This window comes from Dromiciops gliroides, chromosome 1 (assembly GCF_019393635.1).
Source record: "Dromiciops gliroides isolate mDroGli1 chromosome 1, mDroGli1.pri, whole genome shotgun sequence".
Lineage (NCBI taxonomy): Eukaryota > Metazoa > Chordata > Mammalia > Microbiotheria > Microbiotheriidae > Dromiciops > Dromiciops gliroides.
Genome location: NC_057861.1, coordinates 710,449,112 through 710,470,745, shown reverse-complemented (window position 1 = coordinate 710,470,745; position 21,634 = coordinate 710,449,112). Strand labels below are relative to the sequence as shown.

The following is a 21,634-nucleotide window of genomic DNA, read 5'->3' as shown; positions in this document are numbered from 1 at the left end:
GAGGATTAAGTGACTTGCCCAGGGTCACACAGCTCATAAGTGTCAAGTGTCTGAGGGCGGATTTGAACTCAGTCCTCCTGAATCCAGGGCCAGTGCTCTATCCACTGTGCCACGTAGCTGCCCCCGCCCCCCACCCCGCCTTTCGACCCTTTTTCTAACCTGTGGCCACCTTGGAAGAAAACCAATCCACAGCAGTAGCTGGAACTTCAACTTCCATCCTTTGGGGTTCTAAGAGAATTTTGGCCCGATCAGCCTTCCCTCCACACTTTGCCACGGGGATAAAGGGGTTCATCTGGGAGGAAACACGGCCTTGTGGCGGAGCTAGCCTCTCCCTGGTGCATTACAGAAGAAGGTTGCTACGAGCAGCAGCCTCTCGGGGCAAACGTCCGGGAGGGAGGTGCCAAAGGAGGCAAAGCGCCTCCAGGCCCTAACGGGAGTCTGAACTCTCCACCTAGGTGCCACCCCTCCCCCCCTTTATTGTGCCCCGGGGGTGGTTTCCATAACAACGCTAAACAGAGGGCGGGGTCACGCGTGGGACCGAAGCTGCCCCGGCCAGAGGCGGCCGGACGAACCCTCCCCCACCTCACCCCTCACGCGGAGGAGCCTGCGAGGGAGGGGCGGCGAGGGACTTCGCCTGTTCTATGCAGGGCCTTGAGGCTGCTGTTCTCTTGGGGGGTGGGGAGCTCGGGACGGTGTACAAGGGTGATCCTCCATGGTATGCGAAGCAGCCCCAGGCCGCATGCAGCGGCGACCAGCTATGCAAAGAGCCAGTCTGGCCGAGGCCGGCCTTCAACGCCACAAAGCCCCAGCGCCCCGGCGCTCTCGAGCCGCGGCTGGGCCTCCCCAGGCCGTGGCGCCCCAACACCTACTGGGACCGAAACCGGCTGTCGGGGTCCGCCTCGCCCCGCCTCCAGGCTCTGCATTGGCCTGGGTCCGAGTCGACGCCGTGGGGCCCCGGGAGCCTGGGCCGCCAGGCCCCGGGAACCCCAAATGTGGGGCCGCAGAGCCGAGCGGGGCCCCGAGCTGCCTCGGGCTCTGGGGCCCCCGGGCGCGGAGCCACCCCCGCCGCCCCCTGTAATGCGGCCGCGGGCGCTGGGACTGCGGGGGCGCAGCCGCACCCGGGCGACCAGGGTGGGCCCCCCGAGCTGCCTCCCCGCCCAGCAGATAGCTCGGCCTCCGGGAGCTCTGGGAGCCTGAACCAGGTCCCTCCGGCGCCCTCGGACGGCGATGGCAAGGCCGAGGTTATCCCTCAGCCTCAGCCAGAGAACAGCATGGTGCCCCCGGGCCGCCCCCAGAGCCCGAGGCGCCCGCCGACCCTGGATAAATCGCGGCTCGAAGGTGAAGTCCGACCTGGGCCCCTTCGATCTATGCCTGTCCCACCTCCCTCCCCGCCTCGCCCAAGAAAGGGATGGGGGTGGAAGGTGTACGCATGGGTGGAAGAGGTGAACACCCGATCCAGAGGAGATGGGTGGATGGAGAGGGGCAGACGAGGGAGGGAGGGAGAAAACCAGGAGGTAGATAGAGGGGAGGAGTGGGGGGGGGGAAGAAACAGGGGATACGGAGGAAGAGATAGGATACCGAGGGCCAGGGTGTCGGGAGGTAGATGGATGGGGAGAGGAGATAGAGGATAGGAGGTGGAGAGAGGGAACCAGTTATATGGATAAGGAGGAATAGGGTCAGTAGATGGATAGAGACCAGAAGATATGAGTAATTGTGGACTGGAGACTTCGAGATAGAGGAGGAGATCAGCTGGTGTATGGATGGAGCAGTATCTGAGAATGCAGAAAATTATGTAGTGCTCGGGGCTCCACATGGATGGGATGGGACCAAGAAGGAGATGGATGGATTCAGTGATTGGAGAGAGAGAAGAAAGTGGGAGGGAGCAATTAATTCCATGGATGGGAACAGGAGATTCAGAGAAGGAACCAGGAGTTGGGGGCAGGGGATGAAGAAGAAGAGATGGGAGGGATAGGGCAAAGGAATGGATGGAGAGAACCAGGAGAGAGATGGATCAGTACTGATTGGGGAGAAGGGGGTTGGAGGAATAGCAGCAGTTGTATGGATGAGAATTAGGAAGTATATATGAATGGGGACTGATTGGAGGGAAGGAGATGGAGGGAAGTGATTCTATAGATGAGGAGAGGGGATTCAGGGAAGGCACTAAGATGTATATGGATGTTTGGCATGGAGGTTAAAAAATATGGGTAGGATAAGAGGCTGAGGATGGAGGGAAGCAAACAGGAAGTATGTGAATGGAGTTGGGTTTGGATAAGGGTGAGGACATGAGATATGGGTTATTAGGGCAAAGGGGTTAAAAAGAGACCAGGAAGTGTGTGGATGGAATCAAGGAATGGAGAAAAGGGACCAGGAGACAGGGAGGGGGACAGGAGCACAGTATAGGGGCAGGAAACAGACCAGAGAAGATGAGAGGACAGTAGGGAGACTGAAGGATGGGGAATAGGAGATGGAAAAAATAAAAGATGAGGTAGAAAGAGAAGAAGCAGGTGGCCCATTGGGAAGGAGAAGACAGGCAACAAAGATGGAAGGACAGGAAGAGGTACGGACCTGGATTCCTAAGGTTTGGGTGAGAATTAGACCATACAGAACAGGGTTTGGGAGGAGAGCTTGGCAGAAGAGCTTCCAGGATGTGTCTGGCTGTCTCACTGTAGGCCCCCAAGCTCCGATGTCTGTCTGGAAAGGGTTCCCTGGGGCCCCACTCAACATTGACCGGCTTAAGAATGCCAAGATCCTGGTGCAGAGAGCCATCAAGGTCAGAGGTGGGAAAGAAAGGGGAACAGGGAGACCTGTCAGAGTCAGGGGGAAACCGAGGGGGAATAAGGCCTCAGGGAGGACTGACATTCTTTTTTTTCTTTCTTTCTTTTCTTTTCTTTTTTTTTTTTGGTGAGGCAATTGGGGTTAAGTGACTTGCCCAGGGTCACACAGCTAGTAAGTGTCAAGTGTCTGAGGCTGGATTTGAACTCAGGTCCTCCTGAATCCAGGGTCGGTGCTCTATCCACTGTGCCACCTAGCTGCCCCTGAGGACTGACATTCTATCCACTTCCTCAGCCTCCTTCTCCCTTGCCTTCCCTCACCCCACAGCAGAAGAAAGTCTTCATGATCCAGGGCCGCTACCCCGTGATCCGAGGGATCCTGCGCCGCAGGGGCTGGGTGGAGAAGAAGGTTCCCCATTTAACAACAGTGCCAACAATGCCTCCCCCTAGGGATTTTGACAGTTTTGGATCTGGAGATAATGATATCCCAGAGGACTGTGATGAAGGTAAGAATGACAGACTCCTCACAGTTTTCCTCCTCCCTTCCCCCTCACCTCTGAGGGAGGAATAACCAAGGTTTGGAGGAATTCAAGCCAGTCCTGAGAAGGACCGAAGTCCAAGGCTAGAGCAGGGCTAGGGAGTGGAGATGAAAAATCTAACCAGCAGCCCTACTCCCCTCTTAGAGCCTGGCTTGTTTCTGTGGGTGAAAGGTTAAGATGAATACCCAGAGTGACCTTGAAATGAAAAGATGCCAAAGAAGAGGAGGGGGGGGGGCTAGGTGGCGCAGTGGATAAAGCACCGGCCCTGGATTCAGGAGTACCTGAGTTCAAATCTGGCCTCAGACACTTGACACTTACTAGCAAGTCACTTAACCCCCCATTGCCCTGCAAAAACAAAACAAAACAAAACAAAGAAGAGGAGCTTGAGGATGAGGGGTTTTGTGGAAGGGACAGTCCTGCGGGAAGGATTTCCTTAGAGTTATGAGCCAGCAACTTATGCTGCAGAATGTCTGCCTGAATCCTGGTACAAAGGGTCCCATTGTAAATTTTTTTTTATACCAGTAGAGGCTCTGAAAGGAGGGGCTAGGTGGAATAGGTCGGAGCCTCACCTATTTGGGGTTTTTGTCCCCTAGAGGATGAAGAAGATGATGATGAAAGTCAACAACCAGACCTTGAAGATATAGATGACACTCATGACCTTATGGTAATGGGGAGAGGGCCCCTCTTTTCCCTTCAGTTCAGGGATCAGAGGGTCAACTCTCCCAGGAAATCCCTCCAGGATACTTTAAGGGACTGGTAAGAAGGTGGGCTGCTCAGCGGAGGGCCCATGGAGGGACAGGGGGGGTTGACCTTGTTCATCTTTCCACTTTCCATCCTCTCCTTTCTGTCCTAGTCCCGAATGGTTCGAAATGAGCTGCCCTATTTCATCTGGACCACCCGGAGGGATGTGATTGACTGCCGCCTCCTCTGCAAAGAACAAATGATAAATCATTACGCTCGGGCAGGCTCCTTCACCACAAAGGTGGGATCCCTTAGATGGAGGTATGGCGGGGGGAGAGACACCATGCCACAGTGGGCAGGACAGGGCAGGTTTTCTCAGCATTCCCTCCACTCTGGGTCCATATAGGAAAGGGAAACACCTGTCTCTCTCTGACAATTAGTCAAGTATGATTCTTGTACATACCACCTGTCTACCCCTGCCCTAGTCACTTATAAAGAAGTCTAAGGTATAGTTCCTACCCTTAAGGAGATGGGGAGCAATTATCAGTACAAGACAAATGATGATTCAGTCCTAAATTGTGTGGTATAGACCACAATCTAGAACTGTCCAAGTTCAAAGGAGAACACTGAGGACTAGAAAGATCAGGAAGAAGACAGGGTTTTAACTGTCCCTTGAAGGATGGTGAGAATCTGGATGGTCCCCCAAGCTCCGATGTCTGTCTGAAAAGGGTTCCCTGGCATTCCAGGCATGAGGAGTAGCATAACCAAAAGCATGGAGGATGGGAATGAGAAAATTTGGGGCAGAAAAGATAGACCAACCTTATTATAACGGAGTGCCTCTTCATAGCAATCTAGGCACATCTCCAGGGCATGATCAGTCCCCTGAGCAGTCTTTAAATACTCACTTCATTGATGGTTTTTACCTTGCTTCGAAATACGTGGAAAGTATGGGTGAACCCCCTAAGTCAATTCAGCAAGCTCAGGGGAAGTTCCACCCTGCTCCCTACCCCGGCTGACTTCCTAGGTTGGTCTGTGCCTCAACCTCCGGAACCTGCCCTGGTTTGATGAGGCCAATGCAGACTCCTTCTTCCCACGCTGCTACCGCCTGGGAGCCAAGGATGAGAAACAGGCCTTCATGGGTAGGATGATGTCCTTTTCCTCAACTCCTGCTCCTTATTCCCTCCGTCGAAGGAATCACCCCTCTTTGAGGCTGGAGAGTTCTCTGCTTTGTCTGGCCATAGTTTTGATGACCCTTACCCTGCCAGATTTCCTTCTGTGACCCTGTCAACTGAGCCTTGGTTCTTTCCTAGTTATATCTTCTCCAAAACAATCACAACACTGAACTAGCTGAATCAACTCATATTCATTAAGGTCTAGTATAGATCAGGTTCTAGGCAGGAATTGGTTGCCAAATCTTGGCTGGGTTCTAGATCTATACAAGGTTCTAGATTTGAGCTGGGTCTTAGACCCACACTAAGGTACCAGGTCTAGACTGGATTTTAGATCCACATGAGGTATCAGGATTAGGTTGTACTAGGTAAGAAGACTACACTGGTGTCCAGGTTTAAAATGGACTCTAGATCTGCATTTGGTGCTAGATTTAGGCTAGGCTCCAAATCCACACTAGGGGAATAGGACTTGAGTTGGCTTCCAGATCTACGATAGGTACTAGGTCCGTGTTAGGGTTTTGGTCCATTCTATGTTTTTGTTTGTTTTTTGTTTTTTTTTAGTGAGGCAATTGGGGTTAAGTGACTTGCCCAGGGTCACACAGCTAGTAAGTGATAAGTGTCGGAGGCCGGATTTGAACTCAGGTCCTCCTGAATCCAGGGCCGGTGCTCTATCCACTGTGCCACCTAGCTGCCCCTTGGTCCATTCTAGATGCCGGACATGGTTTAACTTTCACATTTATCTGGGGTACCAAGTCTAAGTTCTAAGTTCTGCAGTTGTACAAAGCCCGGATTAAACTCTAAAAGTAGACCAAATTCTGGAAACATTTAGTTTGCTGTAGGAATAGAGGCTGCTCCCTTCTGTCCCTCCCCCTATTTCCTCTTCCATGGGCTGGTGCTAAGGAGGGTATCCCCCATCCCTCACTCCCAACCCCATCCTGGGAGCAGAGGACTTCTGGCTGACAGCTGCACGCAACGTTCTCAAGCTGGTGGTGAAGTCGTGGGACCCCTACTCTGAAGAGAATGACCGGCCAAAATCATCCCCTACTCTGTTGGAAAAAACCCTCTCAGGTAAGTAGCATGAGTCATCTATCTCCTCATCACTCAATCCATCATTTGTTCGGTCATCCAACATTGAGTCAGTACCCTCTGTGGGCCCAACCCTGTGTCAGGCACTGCCAGGGTTACAGACTCAGCAGAAGATGTGCTTTTTGTTTTCTCTTTGGGAAGGCAGAACACACCTGCATTGACTAGAAAGGCCATAAGCAGGAAGTTGCAAGTGATCCAGAATCCCTTGTACCTAAGTACTGAGGAACACAAAACAGTAGAGCAAACATTTTTTTGGGGGGGGGAGGGGAGAGGGCACTCTCCACAAGACCACTATTCCAGAGTCTTGTAGATTTCCGCCCTGGTCCACAGACCTGAAATTCAAGGGGTATTGCCAGCTAGGGACTCAGGAAAAGAAACAACTTTGAGATGAGAGGGCAACGAGGCTCCAAGAAACCTTGTCTTGTACCACAACTTTCCTCTCCATGTGGGAGAATTTCCCAGCTTTCTTTTCCTGTGTGTGTATGTAGGGCAGAAGGTGGGCACAAGGATCTATCCTTCCTTATCTCCACAACCACCCCCAGGCTCTCCAGGGGGCAGGCAACGTAAAAAACCAGAACTCAAGCAGGTATCATCAAAGCTGATTGAGGATGCACTACAGGCCTGTGAGGGTCACCTCAGCAGTTTGGCCCATGAGGACATTGACAAGACCATGGAGTCCCCAGGGTACCTAACCCAGGCTGATTGGACTTTATTTCTCCAGCACTACTACCAAGTGGTCCAGTAAGTGTGTTAGCTCAGAAAATGGGGTGTTGGGATATGAGGAGCACAAGTGGGCCCAAAGACCTTTGGGGGGGGTATTCCACCCATTCTGAGCCTGCATCAAGGATACTATTTAAAGAAGCACTGGGGGGAAGCTAGGTGGTACAGTGGATAGAGCACTGGCCCTGGATTTGGGAGGACCTGAGTTCAAATTTGGCCTCAGACACTTTACATTTACTAGCTGTGTGACCCTGGGCAAGTCACTTAAGCCCAATTGCCTCACCAAAAAAAAAAAAAAAGCACCGGAAACATTATATTGCTTACTGAGAGAACTCTGTGTGAGAAAGTGTAGGTGTGATCTATACCTTGCATAGGCAAGGTGGTTTGGGATTCCAGGGTATTTGCCCCTTTCTTCATTCATGTATTTGTATCTTCAAGTAGTTTATGTGTTCCAGTGATTGTGTTGTTGCACTGTTGCAGAATCCAGGCAGAAATCACAGCATTAGGTGAGGTGAGCCATTCCCAGTAGTAAGAATAAGAGGAAGAAAAACAGTTCAACAAAAATAAGCAATATATCAATGGGATCAGACAGTATATGTGCTGTTCAATTAGTCAACAAGCATTTATTCAGCACCTGCTCTGGGTCAGGCACTAGGCTAAGCACTGGGCAATACAAGAACAACAACAAAAAGAAAGAACTCTGGTTCTCAAGGAGCTTACATTCTATTGGAGGAGATGATATGTGCATATACGATCACATATAAAATTAAACTGTGATGGTAGAAGACAGTTTAGGGAGGGAGGAGGGCACTAGCAGTTGGGGGAATCAGGACAGGCTTAATGTAAAAGATAGTGCTTCAGTGGAGTTGTGGAGGAGCTCAGGAGGCAGAGTTGGAGAGGAGGGAATAAGTACATGCCAGGCTTGGAGGGTGGCTGCTACAAAGGCACAGAGATGAGAGATGAACTGCTAAGTGTAAAGAACAGAATGGCCAGTTTTGTCAGACCATAAAATAGAGGAAGAGTAGAGTAGCTTGCTCCCCATTACAAAGGAGTCAGTTTACATTTCCCCATTCTCTGAGTCCCAAGCCTGGTAATTATAATTCTATAGCAATCAATTTTTTTTTGTTGTTCTTTTCATTTCCGTGAGATCATAGGGGCTATCGATTTCAACCTTGTCTTATAGGTGATGAAACTGAGGCCCAAGCTAAGTGACTTGCCCAGAGTCACACAGTTAATGAGTGTCTGAGGCAGGTTTTGAACCCAGATCATCCTTATTCCAAGTCCAGAACAAACATTTACTTTTCCTGGTAGTGTTTACTTCCCTTGGTATCCTTCAGTCACTGACTTCTGATAAAAGATCATAGCTGTAGGGGTGAAGGCTATGCTAAGACTTGACATCTTCATTTTACATGAGGAAATGGAAGCTCAGAAAAGTGTAATAACTAGCCCTGGGTCACGAAGTAAATAGCAGAGGCAGGTTTTGAACTCAGGTCATGTGACCTGATAGAGATATTTTCCCACTGAACCACCACATCCTTTCTAATAGACAAGAGGTAGAGGCTTTGGGGACAAGCTATTATTTGTCCCAGACAGTTGAGCAATCTCTGGAGAAAAGGTAATCCCTCCTTTTAGGTGGCTTAATTAGGGTGTAGGGGTGTCCATCAATCACCAAGCATTTATCAAGTGCCTGTTGTATACAACAGATACTTTGTGTTAGGCACCAGAAATAAAAAACATACAACCAAAATAGTCTTTGGGGGCATAGAACATGTGCACAGATAAATGCAGCAAATACAAGATAGAAGCAAAAATAAGTACAAAGGCAATCAGGGACCAGGGGAGGGTGAAAACTGAATCCAGAAAGGCTTCTTGGAGGAAGTGGCACTTGACTTGAGTCTTGAAGGGAGCTGGGTATTCTAAGAGGCAGATAGGAGGAATGAGTGTATTCCAGGAGTGAGAAGATAAGGAGATAGCCTATGCCAAGGCCTATAGTGCAATATAATGTCCTATACAAGAAACAGAAAGCAAGTCATTTTGGCTGGAGCATCAAGTACACAGGGCCGGCAGGGGTCCGGGGATGTTTAATCTACCTGGAAGGATAGGCTTTCATGTAGGACTTTAAATACTGAAGAAAGGAGTCTGTGCTTTATCCTAAAGGCTCTTGATCATCTCTTCCCTGCTATATTGGCATTGCCTCCGGTCTCTTTGACCAATCCTCCTACATAAAGTGGCCAAGGTGACATTGCTACAGCACATGTCACTTTGCTCCATAAACTCCTGTGGGTCCCTATTACCTCCAGCATAAAATAAAATCTCCTGTGGCATTTGAAGCCCTTCGCAACATGCCTTCAACCTACCTTTCCAGGCTTGTTACTTTCCATTTGTGTTTATGCACTCTTTGGTCCTTCCAAATGGGCTTTCTTATTCTTCCTCACACTGGACACTACTCCCTGTGTTTTTGTGTAGGCTGATCTCCCTGCACGCCCACCCCCAAGTCTGGAATATACTTCCTCTTTACCCCAGCCCCTTAAAACACCCTAATTGCCTTCCAGGCTCAGCTCAAATATCATCTCATACAGGAAACGGTTGCTGATTCCTCAAGGTACTAGTCCCTCCCCGTTGAAAGTATCTTGAATTTAATTTGTAACTCTTTTGTATCTCCCTTTATGTTGTGTACATGTCAAATTCCCAATAGAATGTGAGCTCCTGGAGCACAGAAATGATTTCATTTTTGTCATTGTATCCACAGTGCCTGAAGTATTGTAGATGCTTAGTAGATACTTATTGATGAATGTAGAGAGCCGCCAGAAGAATAAAGGTCAGACCTTTGCTTTAGAATGATCTGGCAACTCTTGGGAGGATGGATGGGAGCAGGGAGAGACTGGAAGCAAGGACCCTAGTGGATGCTTAAGAAATGTTTACTCCCTTCCCCTGAAATAGGGTGGTAATCATTTGATTAGCAAGATATGGCATTGGAGTCTTCAGGACTTGTCAACTGATTGGATTTGGGGGATGAATAAAAGTGAAAAGCAGAGATGACTCCCAAGTTTGTGAACAGGGGTGTTGGGAAAGATTCAAGAGAAATAGAGAAGTGTGGGATAGGGGCAGGTGAAGAGGGAAAGAGAATACATTCCGTTTTGGACATGTAGGTTTTGACATACCTATGGATTATCTAAGTGAAGACGTTTAGTAGGCAGTACTTTGGAACTGGGATTCATAAGAGAGAGTAGAGCTGGATATGTAGATTTGGGGATCATCTACATCAAGATAATGAACTCAGGGGAGCTGATGAGCTCCCCAAGAGAAGGTATGGAGAGAGACTTGTCTGATTTAGGTGTTTGCAGATCACTTAGCCTTAACCATTTCCTTTTGTTTGGTGGGGAAGGGATTATATGTACTGGGAGATAACTATGATGTAAAAGATAATATCAAAAGGCCTGAATTTTCAAAAGGTAAACATTTATTGGAAGAAGAATGAATGAAAGAAAAGCTATCTAGCCTACTATAAATAAAACCTAGCTGAATAGGCCCCAAGGAAAGGACAGAGGTGGAATAAACAGGTAGTTTTCCATTGAGAGTTGCTAATAAGAATGACAAAAGATTATGACTTACCCAGGGTCACACAGCTAGTAAGTGTCTGAGGTGAGATTTTAACTCAGGTCCTCCCAACTTCAGGGTCACTTTGCCATCTAGCCACCCCCCTGGAGGAAAAAAGGAAAGGGCTGGAGGAACCCTTCTCTAAACTAATTATCAGAGAGAGCTGTGTTCTTTGAAAAGAATAGAAGTTTAAAAAAAGGAAAAGAATAGAAGTACTTCAAGGAGAACACAGAAGAAAAATAATATAAAGAGACAGAGCATCCATAATACTATCCTGTGACCTGCAGTTGCAGGAAGGAAGACTATGACAAAGAAAAGAAAAGGGGAAAGGATCACCAAGCTTTGGAACCGAGTCACGGATATGAGAGGTCTTTGGAGAAGCAGGGTAGCCAGACCCTCTCAGAAGGGAGAAATGGTACTCTGGGTGCCACCAGTGCCAGAGGACATGTCATCCTGTGATGTTGAAAAGAAGGCGAGTGGTTGACGATGAAGGCTCTCTACCTGCCATAAGTAATAGAGAGGTCTGCTCTTGATATCTTGCATGTGGAGAGCTTTCATAGAACAGCCAAGCCTGATGACTTGGAGCTAGCCCTGGTCATGTAGTGTGGACATACGATGCTACCAGAGGGAATCCAGGAAACATTACCAGGTATTAGGAAGTCCTGAGCAAGAAACCAAAACCTTAAGGGTGCGAGTGATGTTCTCAGAACTATTGCTGATTGAGAGAACAGGTTCCAAAAGAGAAAGACCGATCTGGGAAGTGAATAATACATCAAGAGACTTCACATCCTAGATAACAGCATCAGGCCAGTTTCTTGTTGATCCCAAGTTGACTAGGCCAGTGGAGAGACAGGGTATGCATGGTAACTATCCTTCAAGACTTATTCTGATTGGCCCCTTAGGGTAGAACTAGGAGCAATCAGTGGAAGTTGCAGAGAGGTAGATTTCAAAACTATATTGGGAAAACTTCCTGTCCAGTAGGGGGGAAAATGCCTTGAAAAGTACTGGGTTCTCCCTCCTTGGATGCCTTCAAGCAGACTAAATGACCACTTGTTGGGAATGTCAGGCATAGTTTAGACCATATAATAATAATTATCATATGATAATATAACTAATATTTATACAGCATTTAATATTGCAGGGCACCTATGCTAAGCACTTTACAGTTTATTATCTCATTTGATCCTCAAAATAACCCTTTTGACGTATATGCTGCTCTTATTATCCCCATCTTACAGATGAAGAAAACTGAGACAGGGGGCAGCTAGGTGGTACCCTGGATTCAGGAGGACCTGAATTCAAATCTAGCCTCAGACACTTGACACTTACTAGCTGTGTGACCCTGGGCAAGTCATCTAACCCTCATTGCTCTGCTCCCCCCCCCCCAAAAAAAAAAAACCTGAGACAAACAGGCTATGTGACTTGCCCGGGGTCACACAGGCTCTGAAGTCCCTTCCAATTCAGCTTCTCTGATTCAATGAGTCAGATGAATTGGACTCAAGTCTTAGTTGTGTGTGATCTTGGTAAAGTGATGTTGTCTCTTTTGGTGTCAGTTTGTACATTTGCAACATGAGGGAGGATTTCTAAAGGTCCTTCCAGCTTATATCATTCTACAATGTTATTGTATACAAAAAATGATGATGGGAGGGGGGAGGGAGGGGAGGGAGGGAGGGAGAAAAATCTGAAAGTGTAAAGCATGTATAAACAAAAGTTGAGAACTATCTTTACATGTAACGGAAAAAATAAAATATCTCAAAAAAAAAAAAAAAGAAAACAAAAATGATGATGGGGGCAGCTAGGTGGTGCAGTGGATAGCGCACCAGCCCTGGAGTCAGGAGGACCTGAGTTCAAATCTGACCTCAGACACTTAATACTTACTAGCTGTGTGACTCTGGGCAAGATACTTAACCCCAATTGCCTCACTAAAAAAAAAAAAAATGATGATGGAGCATCCAATAGAGTCTTTCTTCCTGGGTCAAATGAAAGAACTGAAATAAAACCGAAAAGAGGAGAGACCTTTGGGAAAGAAATGTGGATTTTTCTGTGCTTTTGGGGGGAACAAGTTCATCTTTGCACAGAAACCAGAATTATCAGTCAGTTTAAGTAAGTTAAGTGTTTGTCTCTCTAGAACATGATAATCTATAATGAGGTCTTAACTTCACGGAGCATTCAACAATTGCAAAAGCAGTTAGAAAAATATGCAACAAGTATGGGTTAGAGCATACAGAAAGCTGAATTGTAAATAATGAGCTGATATGTACTTTTTAAATCACATGTATTTTTATATTTTTTTCCTTTTAGTTCTTGACATTTATTATGGGCTTAGTTTATTCTTTTTAAAAAAATAATAAATATTTTATTTAATTTTTTTTTTAGTGAGGCAATTGGGGTTAAGTGACTTGCCCAGGGTCACACAGCTAGTAAGTGTTAAGTGTCTGAGGTCGGATTTGAACTCAGGTATTCCTGACTCCAGGGCCGGTGCTCTATCCACTGCGCCACCTAGCTGCCCCTATTTAAACTTTTGAATTCCAAATTTTATCCCTTCTTCCCACCCCTTTCCCCCCTCCCTGATTGTGGTAAGCAATCAGATATGGGTTATACATGTGCAATTATGTAAAACATTGCCATATTAGTTATTTTGTATAAGAAAACTTGAATAAAAGAAAAAATGGCAGAAAGTGAAAAATAGCATGCTTTCAGTCTGTGTTCAATCAATATCAGTTGTTTGGAGGTAGATAGCATGCTTCATCATTAGTGCTTTGGATCATTGTATTGCTGAGAATAGTGAAGTCATTCACAGTTCTTCATCAAACAGTATTGTTGTCTCTGTGCACAGTGTTCTTGGTTCTGCTCTCTTCACTATACATCAGTTCATACAAGTCTTTCCCAGACCTTTCTGAAATCATCCTATTTGTCATTTCTTATAGCACAATAATACATATGTACTTTTTTTTTTAATTTTGTTTTTTTTGCAGGGCAATGGGGGTTAAGTGACTTGCCCAGGGTCACACAGCTAGTAAGTGTCAAGTGTCTGAGGCTGGATTTGAACTTAGGTACTCCTGAATCCAGGGCTGGTGCTTTATCCACTGCACCACCTAGCTGCCCCCACATATGTACTTTTGAATAGGGTATAAATAAGGTGGGGAGGGGGAGATCTCCAGCCCCACTCTGAGCACCTCACCATTTCCCCACAGTGAGGGGGCTGAGCTAAAGAAGGTTGACTCTCAGATCCAGCGTTGTGAAGACATCCTTCAGCAGTTACGGGCAGTGGTGCCTCAAATCGACATGGAAGGAGACAGAAATATCTGGATCGTGAAGCCTGGGGCCAAGTCCAGAGGTCGAGGTAAGTGAAACCAGACCGAGGGGGGGGCGGCGGGGAGGGAAGTATTGGTCAGCATGATTAGGTAGAGAAAGACCCCATGTCCTAGTCAGTGCAGCAGATGAGTAAGGAAATGCCCTTGAACTGTTCATTCACATAAACAAACATCACTATGGCAGTTGTATTTAATTTTCTTAACAGTCATAGTGCTTAAGTATGTTCCCAGTTTACTCTTGCCATCTCCTGGTTCTCCAGTCTGTAGAACCTCATAGAATCATATAGTCTTTTTACTGGAAGAGTCATAAGCAGCCTCAGTGTGACATATTAGAAGCTTCATTAGACTTGAAGTTAGACCCCCAGCTCTTGGGCTCACTTTACTATCTGTGAGACCTCGGGCGGATCACATCTCTGGGTCTTTCTTCTCCTTTGTAAAATAAGGAAGATGGACCTGCTGAACTATTACCAGGTATAATAGCTCCAACATTCTTAGACAACTTTATCTCAGAACTTGTTTCTTTGTCCATGAGATGGAAATAACCTATCTCCCAGGCTTGTTATGGGGAAAGCACTTTGGAACTCTGTAAAGTACTTAGTAAATGTGATCTATGATGCTTCTGTTTCTACAAATCTAAATCTGTGGGGCCATCTTTCCCCATTGGGTAGCACAAGAAGGGAGTAGGATAAGGGAAAGGTCAGTGGGCACTGAGAACCCCACATTGTAAGGGTTGTTAGCCCAGTGTGTAAAAAACATCTCTGGCAAACAAGGTGTGACTCAATTTCAAATGTACCAGAAACTGTGCATTCAGAAATGCCTCATCACTTTCAAAATGTAATCACTTGGAGTGGAAACAATATTTCTTCCATTGTTGAAGATGATGAAATGGTACTGGAGATGGTAAGTGGACTTCATCATATTTGAGTGCATCCATTCGGATGAATTTTATCTAAGAATTAGGCTCAGCTGCCCTCCTTTTCTGAGGGAGGGGAAGCTAGGTGTGCAGAACACTTTGACAAGTGTCATACTTGGTGGCTATATGGATTGGTTTTGGAGAAATGCTTCCCCCCCCTTTTATTCTTTTTTTTTTCCTTAAAAAAAGGAATGGCATTCTGAATGAGAAGGGGAGGCAGGACAGACTGAGAAATTAAAGTGATAGAAACCCCCCAAATCAATAAAAATTAGGTTCATGTTTTGTGGAAGCAAAAAACTGAAAACAAAGCGGGTGCCCCCAATTGGGGACTGACCAAGCAAAGTGTGGTAAGAGTGTAATGGAATTTTATTGCTTCATAAGGAATTACAAACATGACGAATGCAGAGAAACCTGGGAAGTGTGTACTAATACAGGACAAAGACAGTAGAACCAAGAGAACAATGTACCCTGTGGCTACGATAATGTAAAATGACACCGAAATGTTCCACACTCAGTTTAATTGTAAAGAACATACCTCTCCTGCTGATAGAAAGGTGTAGAACCACAGATACAAAGTGTTTCACATACTCTCACGCAGGGTCACTTTGTAGATTGGATTTTGTTCATATTTTTATTTATTTCAAGATAAAATTTAGTGAGACTAGGATATACTCTGGGGAATTATGTTGGGGGAAAAACATAAAACTTGTTAATTGGAAAAAAATTAGACTTATTACCATAAAGTCAGGGCAGTTATGTGGCATAATGGATAGATCACCGGACCTGGAGTCAGGAAGATCTGAGTTAACATCTAGTCATTTAACCCTGTTTGCTTCAGTTCCTCATCTGTAAAATTAACTGGAGAAGGACATGGCAAACCACTGCAGTATCTTTGCCCGCCCCCAAAAAAACCCAAATGGGATGATGGCATGAAGAGTCAGACATGACTGAAACAACTGAAGAACAAAACCTTGTAGCTACACCTCAGAGAAGTTAATGCCCTTCAGGCAAGGTCCCCTACTCCTCTCTGCTCCAGACCACTGGAGATTCCCAGGACCTGAGTTCTGTTCCTTCCTATCTTCTCTCTTATTACCCAGGCATCATATGCATGGACCACCTGGAGGAGATGCTAAAGCTGGTGGATTGTGACCCCATGATTGTGAAAGATGGCAAGTGGGTGGTACAGAAGTATATTGAGCGACCCTTACTCATCTTTGGCACCAAGTTCGACTTGAGGCAGTGGTTCCTAGTTACTGACTGGAACCCACTCACTGTCTGGTTCTACCGAGACAGTTATATCCGCTTTTCCACCCAGCCTTTCTCCCTGAGGAACCTGGACAGGTAAAGCTGGGTGGTGGGGGAGCAGCTTAGGCCCAAGGAAAGTAGATCCCAGTGTCCCCTGCCTCTCCCTGACCACTGGTTTTATCTTCTAGGTTTGGAAGAAAAGAGGGAAAGGGTAGAGTGCCTAAATAGTTTAGAACTGTGAGATCGATGAAGGGACTTCTTTCCAGGATTGGGTTCAGTGGAAAAGTGATATGACATAGCAGACAGAATTCACAACTTGGTTTCAGTAGGGACCTCAGTCCCTAGTTGTGTGACTCTGGGTGAGTCATGTAACCTCTCAGCCTCAGTCTCCTCATCCATAAAATGGGGATAAAATTACTTATACTACCTACCTCACAGGGTTGTTGTGAAGAACTCCTCTGTAAACTCTGAATGTAAATGTGAATTATTCTCACTAAGGAGTCTAATGCAGAATATTAGAACCATGAAGAATTTGGAGACCAACGAGTCCAATGACCTCATTTTGCAGAAGAGGGGATTGAAGTCAAGTAATTTGCCTAAGTTTACATGGCTAGTTATTGGGAGGCCTTCCACAGGTTTCCTGTCTTCATTCTAGCACCGCATCCTTTTTAGGAAATCGCCCAGGTTTTCCACCAAATCCTTGACTTTAGGTTGGCACCAGGTCCCTTTAGAGACACTCTTCCAAGATGATTGTCTCTGTCAGCACCAGCTTGCTGGGTATGAGAATAGTAAAGGGCTTGACACATTGACATTTTGGTCTAAAGCATCAAAACATTAGAATGGCCTGGGATCCAGCTAGAGGTAAATATGAGATCTTAGGGGGAGAGATGACCCAGGGCTGGTCACTGTAGCAATTCTAAGCAGAAGCAACCAGAAACCACAGGAACAGGTCAGAACTGGGCTCTAATGTCTGTCTCCCCAAACCCCCAGAGATGGCAGGCAAAGGGAGGAGGGAAAGGGCCGTAGCTTCTCCTCCTTCTCATTTAGTTCTGTGCATCTTTGCAACAACTCGATCCAGAAGCACCTGGAAAATTCTAACACTCGTCACCCCCTGCTGCCCCCCGACAACATGTGGTGCAGCCAGAAGTTCCAGGCTCACCTGCAGGAGGTAGGGGCACCTGAGGCTTGGGCCAATGTCATGGTTCCAGGCATGAAGGCTGCAGTCATCCACGTACTGCAGACTTCTCAGGACACTGTGCAGTCCCGCAAGGGCAGCTTTGAGCTGTATGGGGCTGACTTCGTGTTTGGGGAAGATTTCCACCCCTGGCTGATCGAGATCAATGCCAGCCCGACAATGGCACCTTCCACGGCTGTCACCACCCGTCTCTGTGCTGGGGTGCTGGCTGATACTTTGCGTGTAGTCATAGACTGGCGGCAAGACCGAAACTGTGACACTGGTGCTTTCGAGCTTATTTACAAGCAGGTGAGATGCTCTGGCTCTAAGGCCATGTAACCTTCCCTCCCTTGGGTCTCCTGAGGGGAAAAGAAATATCATCCGGCCCACGGTCTCTTCTTTTAAAAGGAACCTTTCAAATCCCTGATGCCCCAATCAACCTCGTGTGTGTAACCCATGGTCATAGGCACAAGGGGAGGATGTGGACTGAGAAGGAAAGTCTGATCACTCCTGCCCTCTAATGATTAGCTGAGGAAATGAGATGTGTACACAGAGAACAGTTAAAAGGCAGTACCTGACAATTGCTAAAAGATGAGCAAAGACATTAACACTAGAAGAACCAGGTGTGTCAGTTGATGCAAAAATTTTTTTTAATAATTTACTATAATTTCTTTTATCTGTGCAAAAGCATTTAAAATACAAACAATTACAGGTAGGCATTACTTTATCATGAAATAACATTTTTCATCCTATTTCTACTTTCTTTGCCTTGTGGGGGGAAAATGCACTGATGCAGCTTACTCCTTCTAGATATTAGAGTCCAGTCCTTCATCAAAGGCTTTTATGAGAGCAAAGGAAGAAAAGATCACTTTGGGCGAGGCTGGGCACAAAAGTCCTCCCAGAAGAAAAAGGGTCTGGACTGGGTTTTAGTGGAGGGTATGACTTTAGGGGCCAGAGGAGGGAGGAGAGCACTCTTAGTGAGGAGAGTGATGCTGAGGCCTAAAAGCACAAGATGTTCAGGGCCCAGCTAGACCCCAAGCTCATCTTCTCTATTTCCAAACCATTTGGCCTCTCCTTTCAGCAGCTGGTTGACTCCTAGGTCCCTAGGTACAATTCTCGTTCCTTTGAATGCTCCAGAGTATAGGATCCCTTTCCTCTGATGGGGCTGTACCTATTTTTTTTCCTCCCATTTTACATCCTGATGAGACCTAGAACCCCACAAATGACCCAAGTGAATCTCAGGAAAGGATTTCATTCACTAGCTGCCTCATGGCTGTCTCTACATTACATGGAGAGAGGTGGGGGAAGTTTCATGATGCTTGAACTGTCTCTCCCACTAACACTTTTGCTCTTTAGGCAGCTGTGGAAGTACCCCATTATGTGGGTATCCGACTAATGGTTGAAGGCTCCCCTGTGAAGAAGCCTCTGAGTGTCCGTGGCCGAAGACCACCCCGTCCATTGGCACGTCGATATCTTAGAGGGCATAAGAATCCAATGCCTAAGGAGGCTAAAGAGTCTGTGCCTGGGGAGGCCAAAGAGTCCATGCCCGGGGAGGCCAAAGAGTCCATGCCCAAGGAGGCCAAAGAGTCCGTGCCCAAGGAGGCCAAAGAGTCCGTGCCCAAGGAGGCCAAAGGGTCCGTGCCCGGGGAGGCTAAGGAGTCTGTGCCCAAGGAGGCTAAGGAGTCTGTGCCCGAAGAGGCTAAGGAGTCTGTGCCCGAGGAGGCTAAGGAGTCTGTGCCCGAGGAGGCTAAGGAGTCTGTGCCCAAGGAGGTTAAGGATTCCATGCCTGTTGTTCCCAAATCATCAGGGCATTCCTACCATCGTGGGAAGACTTTAGGAGGCAGGAGGAACCTGGGGTCCACTGAGAAAACAGACTCCATAAGCATGGGAAAGAAGAAAGTCAACACCAAACAATCCACAGAAATTGTCCTGACCAGCTTACAAAAATGGGATATCCACAATCCTAAGGTCACCCAGATCTTCAGTGCATCATCACCACCCATTGCCAATCAGGGAAGGCAACTTCACCTTGTGAACAAACCTCAGCTGCTTCTGAAGAATCGCATGTCTCAAGGTAGGGCAACATTCATGCTTTGGGCCCTTAGCTGATTTCCTCTTGCTCTCTGGGTGTCCTCCCCACTCCCTGTGGTCTGTGCCCAATGGCTGGAGGTTGGGGTCTTCACAGCAGATGCTTGGCTGTGTGAGGAGAAATCCTATGGGTATAATGTGTGACTGTAATGTAATGAGACTGGTTTGTAAACAAAGGCAGGAGAATATAAAGCAGAGGACTCGAGACCAGTGAATGACCTAGGTGCAAGTCGGCTCTGTGACTGACATGCAGTCAGACCTGGGCAAGTCTCAGAGCCACTTTGGACCTGTTTCCTCATCTGTAAAATGGGAATAGAATGTGTCTTGCCCATCTCAGAGGGTCATGGTAAAGATCCAATAAGATGATGCCTGTGTGAATTACCGACAAGCATACCAGGACATAGACACCCCAAAGGGTAGTTTCCTACCCTTCTCTTCAGTGAAATCACTTTGGGAGGTTACACATAGAGTGCAACGAGACTGCCATTGCTCATTATTTTGGGAACTCTTCTTTGGGATTTGCCTTCAGAGCCAGGTTATGAGCCACATAAAAAAATCAGTCTCTTTACTTTATAGTCACACCTCATTTTTTATCAAAAAATGGTATTACCTAGCTTGATCACCCACCTTCTTCACCAGACTTGGCTCCAAAAGGCTCTTGGCTGTTTCCAGAAATCAAACCCTTCCTCAAAGGATGAAGATTTTACCACCTTTGAGGATATTCAAAAGAATCTGCCACAGGCTCTGAATGCAATTTCCAAAGAGGAGTCCCCTGAGTGTGTAGCCTCCTAAGGGTCTACTTTGAAGGGAACAACATTCATTTGGATGCCTAAGTTCTGGTATGTTTGCAGCCCCTGCCCCCCAGAGGGAGAGCAAACACTAAAACACAAGACAGTATGAAAAGATAACGCAATAGCATATCCTAGATACTAAGTGAGCAGTGCAGACAAAAGTTCAGGAGTCATCCCCTCAGGTTCTCTGCAAGGAACACAGGCTGGTCTATATATAGACTTGGTGGATGTTAAGTTAGAAGGGATGTTCAATCTCATGTCACCCAGTCCAACCCCTTCATTTTACAGATGAGGAAAGTAAGGCCCAGAATGGGGCTGTGATGTGCCTATGGTCCTCACACTCCTTCTTGGGTTGAGATCACCCCCAAGGGCTCCAGAGAGGGTTTTGGAAACATGGGCTCACCCTAGGAGTATTGGAGGGAAAGAGAGAATGAATCCGCCTCCACCCCAATCAAATCCTACTAGAGTGGGTTCTCCCAGGGGGCTTCCTTGGCCCTTTCTCACAGTTTACCGTGTACAAGCCGGGGGGCCTCAACAGGACACTAGTCCATCTGTGAAAACAGAAATGGAACCCAGTGCTCCTAATTCCGCCTGCTGCTCCTTCACCTTCCACAGAGCCAGAGGGATTCCCCAGCCTCCTTAGTAAGCCTGCGCTGCCAGATTCCCGCGCACTCAAACCTCGCACCTTCGTTCTCAGACTGCAGCTCCAAAAAACACCCATTCCCAGCAAGAACATCAGTGCCACGGGCAGGGCCTTGCTTATGTTCCCAGCTCATAAAGAGCCTGTTCCTAATTGTGGGAAGCAGGCCAAGGTGGGCCCTAAACCCTGAGGGGCCTGGGAGGGGGCTGATTGGTGCTGACAACTGGGAGAGTTTGGGGAGGGAGGAGGGAGGGAAGAGGGTTTCTCATGGTCTAGACTGAGCCAATGGGAGCTGACTCCTGCTTGGTCCAAGCCCCTTGGCCCCAGCAAGGTGTCCCCAGTTTAGAGCCTTGGCTGTGATCAAGCCCAAAGGAGTACAAGAGGCAAGTTCTATGTGTTCTTTGGTTTCACCCCAAAGCAATTTTCACAGAAGCGGGCGGGTAGGCGGGTGGGCAGGAAACAGACCACCCCTTACTAACTCCTCATCCCTTCCGCTGAGAAATTCCCATCAGCTTTTTCCCATAGCCTCACATGGCAGTTGTAGATCACTCAAAACTCCATCCACCCAAATCACAGAAAAAGGAAGCGCCTCTGGGCCCCATTTGCACCAAGATGAAATGCAGCTTCCTGCCACCTTTAGCAACTCGAAGCCCAGGCTTGATAACAGACCAAATTTTGATGAAGGCACTCCTAAAGAGTGCCCAAGTTCATGGCTCTCGCTGGCACCTGGCTTCCAACCATCACCAGCCGGGAAGGACCAGGAAAGAACTCTACGGATTGGAGGCTGTGAAATTGGGACATTCCTGGCCATATTTCTCCTCCCCCCCTCCCAACCTTAAGTCCTGGCCAAAGAGATTTTCCTGGGCCAAAAATAAATGGGATTGAGATACATCCTGCTTTTGTCAT

General features: G+C 47.2%; 1 protein-coding gene across 8 annotated transcripts; it reads left to right on the top strand.

Annotated features, from left to right (window-relative positions):
- Nucleotides 1-541: 541 nt before the first annotated feature.
- On the top strand, nt 542-21,619 carry LOC122734317 (tubulin monoglycylase TTLL3-like). Of its 8 annotated transcripts, none has more exons than XR_006354052.1 (14): nt 542-1,338; nt 2,670-2,770; nt 3,100-3,277; nt 3,904-3,974; nt 4,164-4,292; nt 5,016-5,130; nt 6,106-6,228; nt 6,735-6,987; nt 13,758-13,906; nt 15,888-16,131; nt 17,083-17,518; nt 18,566-19,283; nt 19,937-20,136; nt 20,704-20,839. XR_006354052.1 is itself a non-coding variant. In XM_043975052.1 (14 exons), the coding sequence occupies exons 1-14, from the start codon at nt 642-644 to the stop codon at nt 21,611-21,613; spliced, it is 3,717 nt and encodes a 1,238-aa protein (XP_043830987.1). In that variant the 5' UTR covers nt 542-641; the 3' UTR covers nt 21,614-21,619. The 8 variants fall into 8 exon arrangements, 7 of the variants coding, with proteins under 7 accessions (XP_043830987.1, XP_043830981.1, XP_043830980.1 ...); XM_043975052.1 differs by lacking the exon at nt 19,937-20,136 and adding an exon at nt 21,254-21,619 and having other exon boundaries at nt 6,789-6,987; nt 20,704-20,900; XM_043975046.1 differs by lacking the exon at nt 19,937-20,136 and having other exon boundaries at nt 6,789-6,987; nt 20,704-21,619.
- Nucleotides 21,620-21,634: the final 15 nt, after the last annotated feature.

What these genes read in the sequence shown, in the direction of transcription:
- LOC122734317 (XM_043975052.1), top strand. Translation starts at nt 642, where the DNA reads ATGCAGGGCCTTGAGGCTGCTGTTCTCTTGGGGGGTGGGGAGCTCGGG. An exon ending in GGCCAAGTCCAGAGGTCGAG is followed by an intron (nt 13,907 to 15,887) that starts GTAAGTGAAACC and finishes CTTATTACCCAG; the next exon opens with GCATCATATGCATGGACCAC. An exon ending in TCCCTGAGGAACCTGGACAG is followed by an intron (nt 16,132 to 17,082) that starts GTAAAGCTGGGT and finishes CTTCTCATTTAG; the next exon opens with TTCTGTGCATCTTTGCAACA.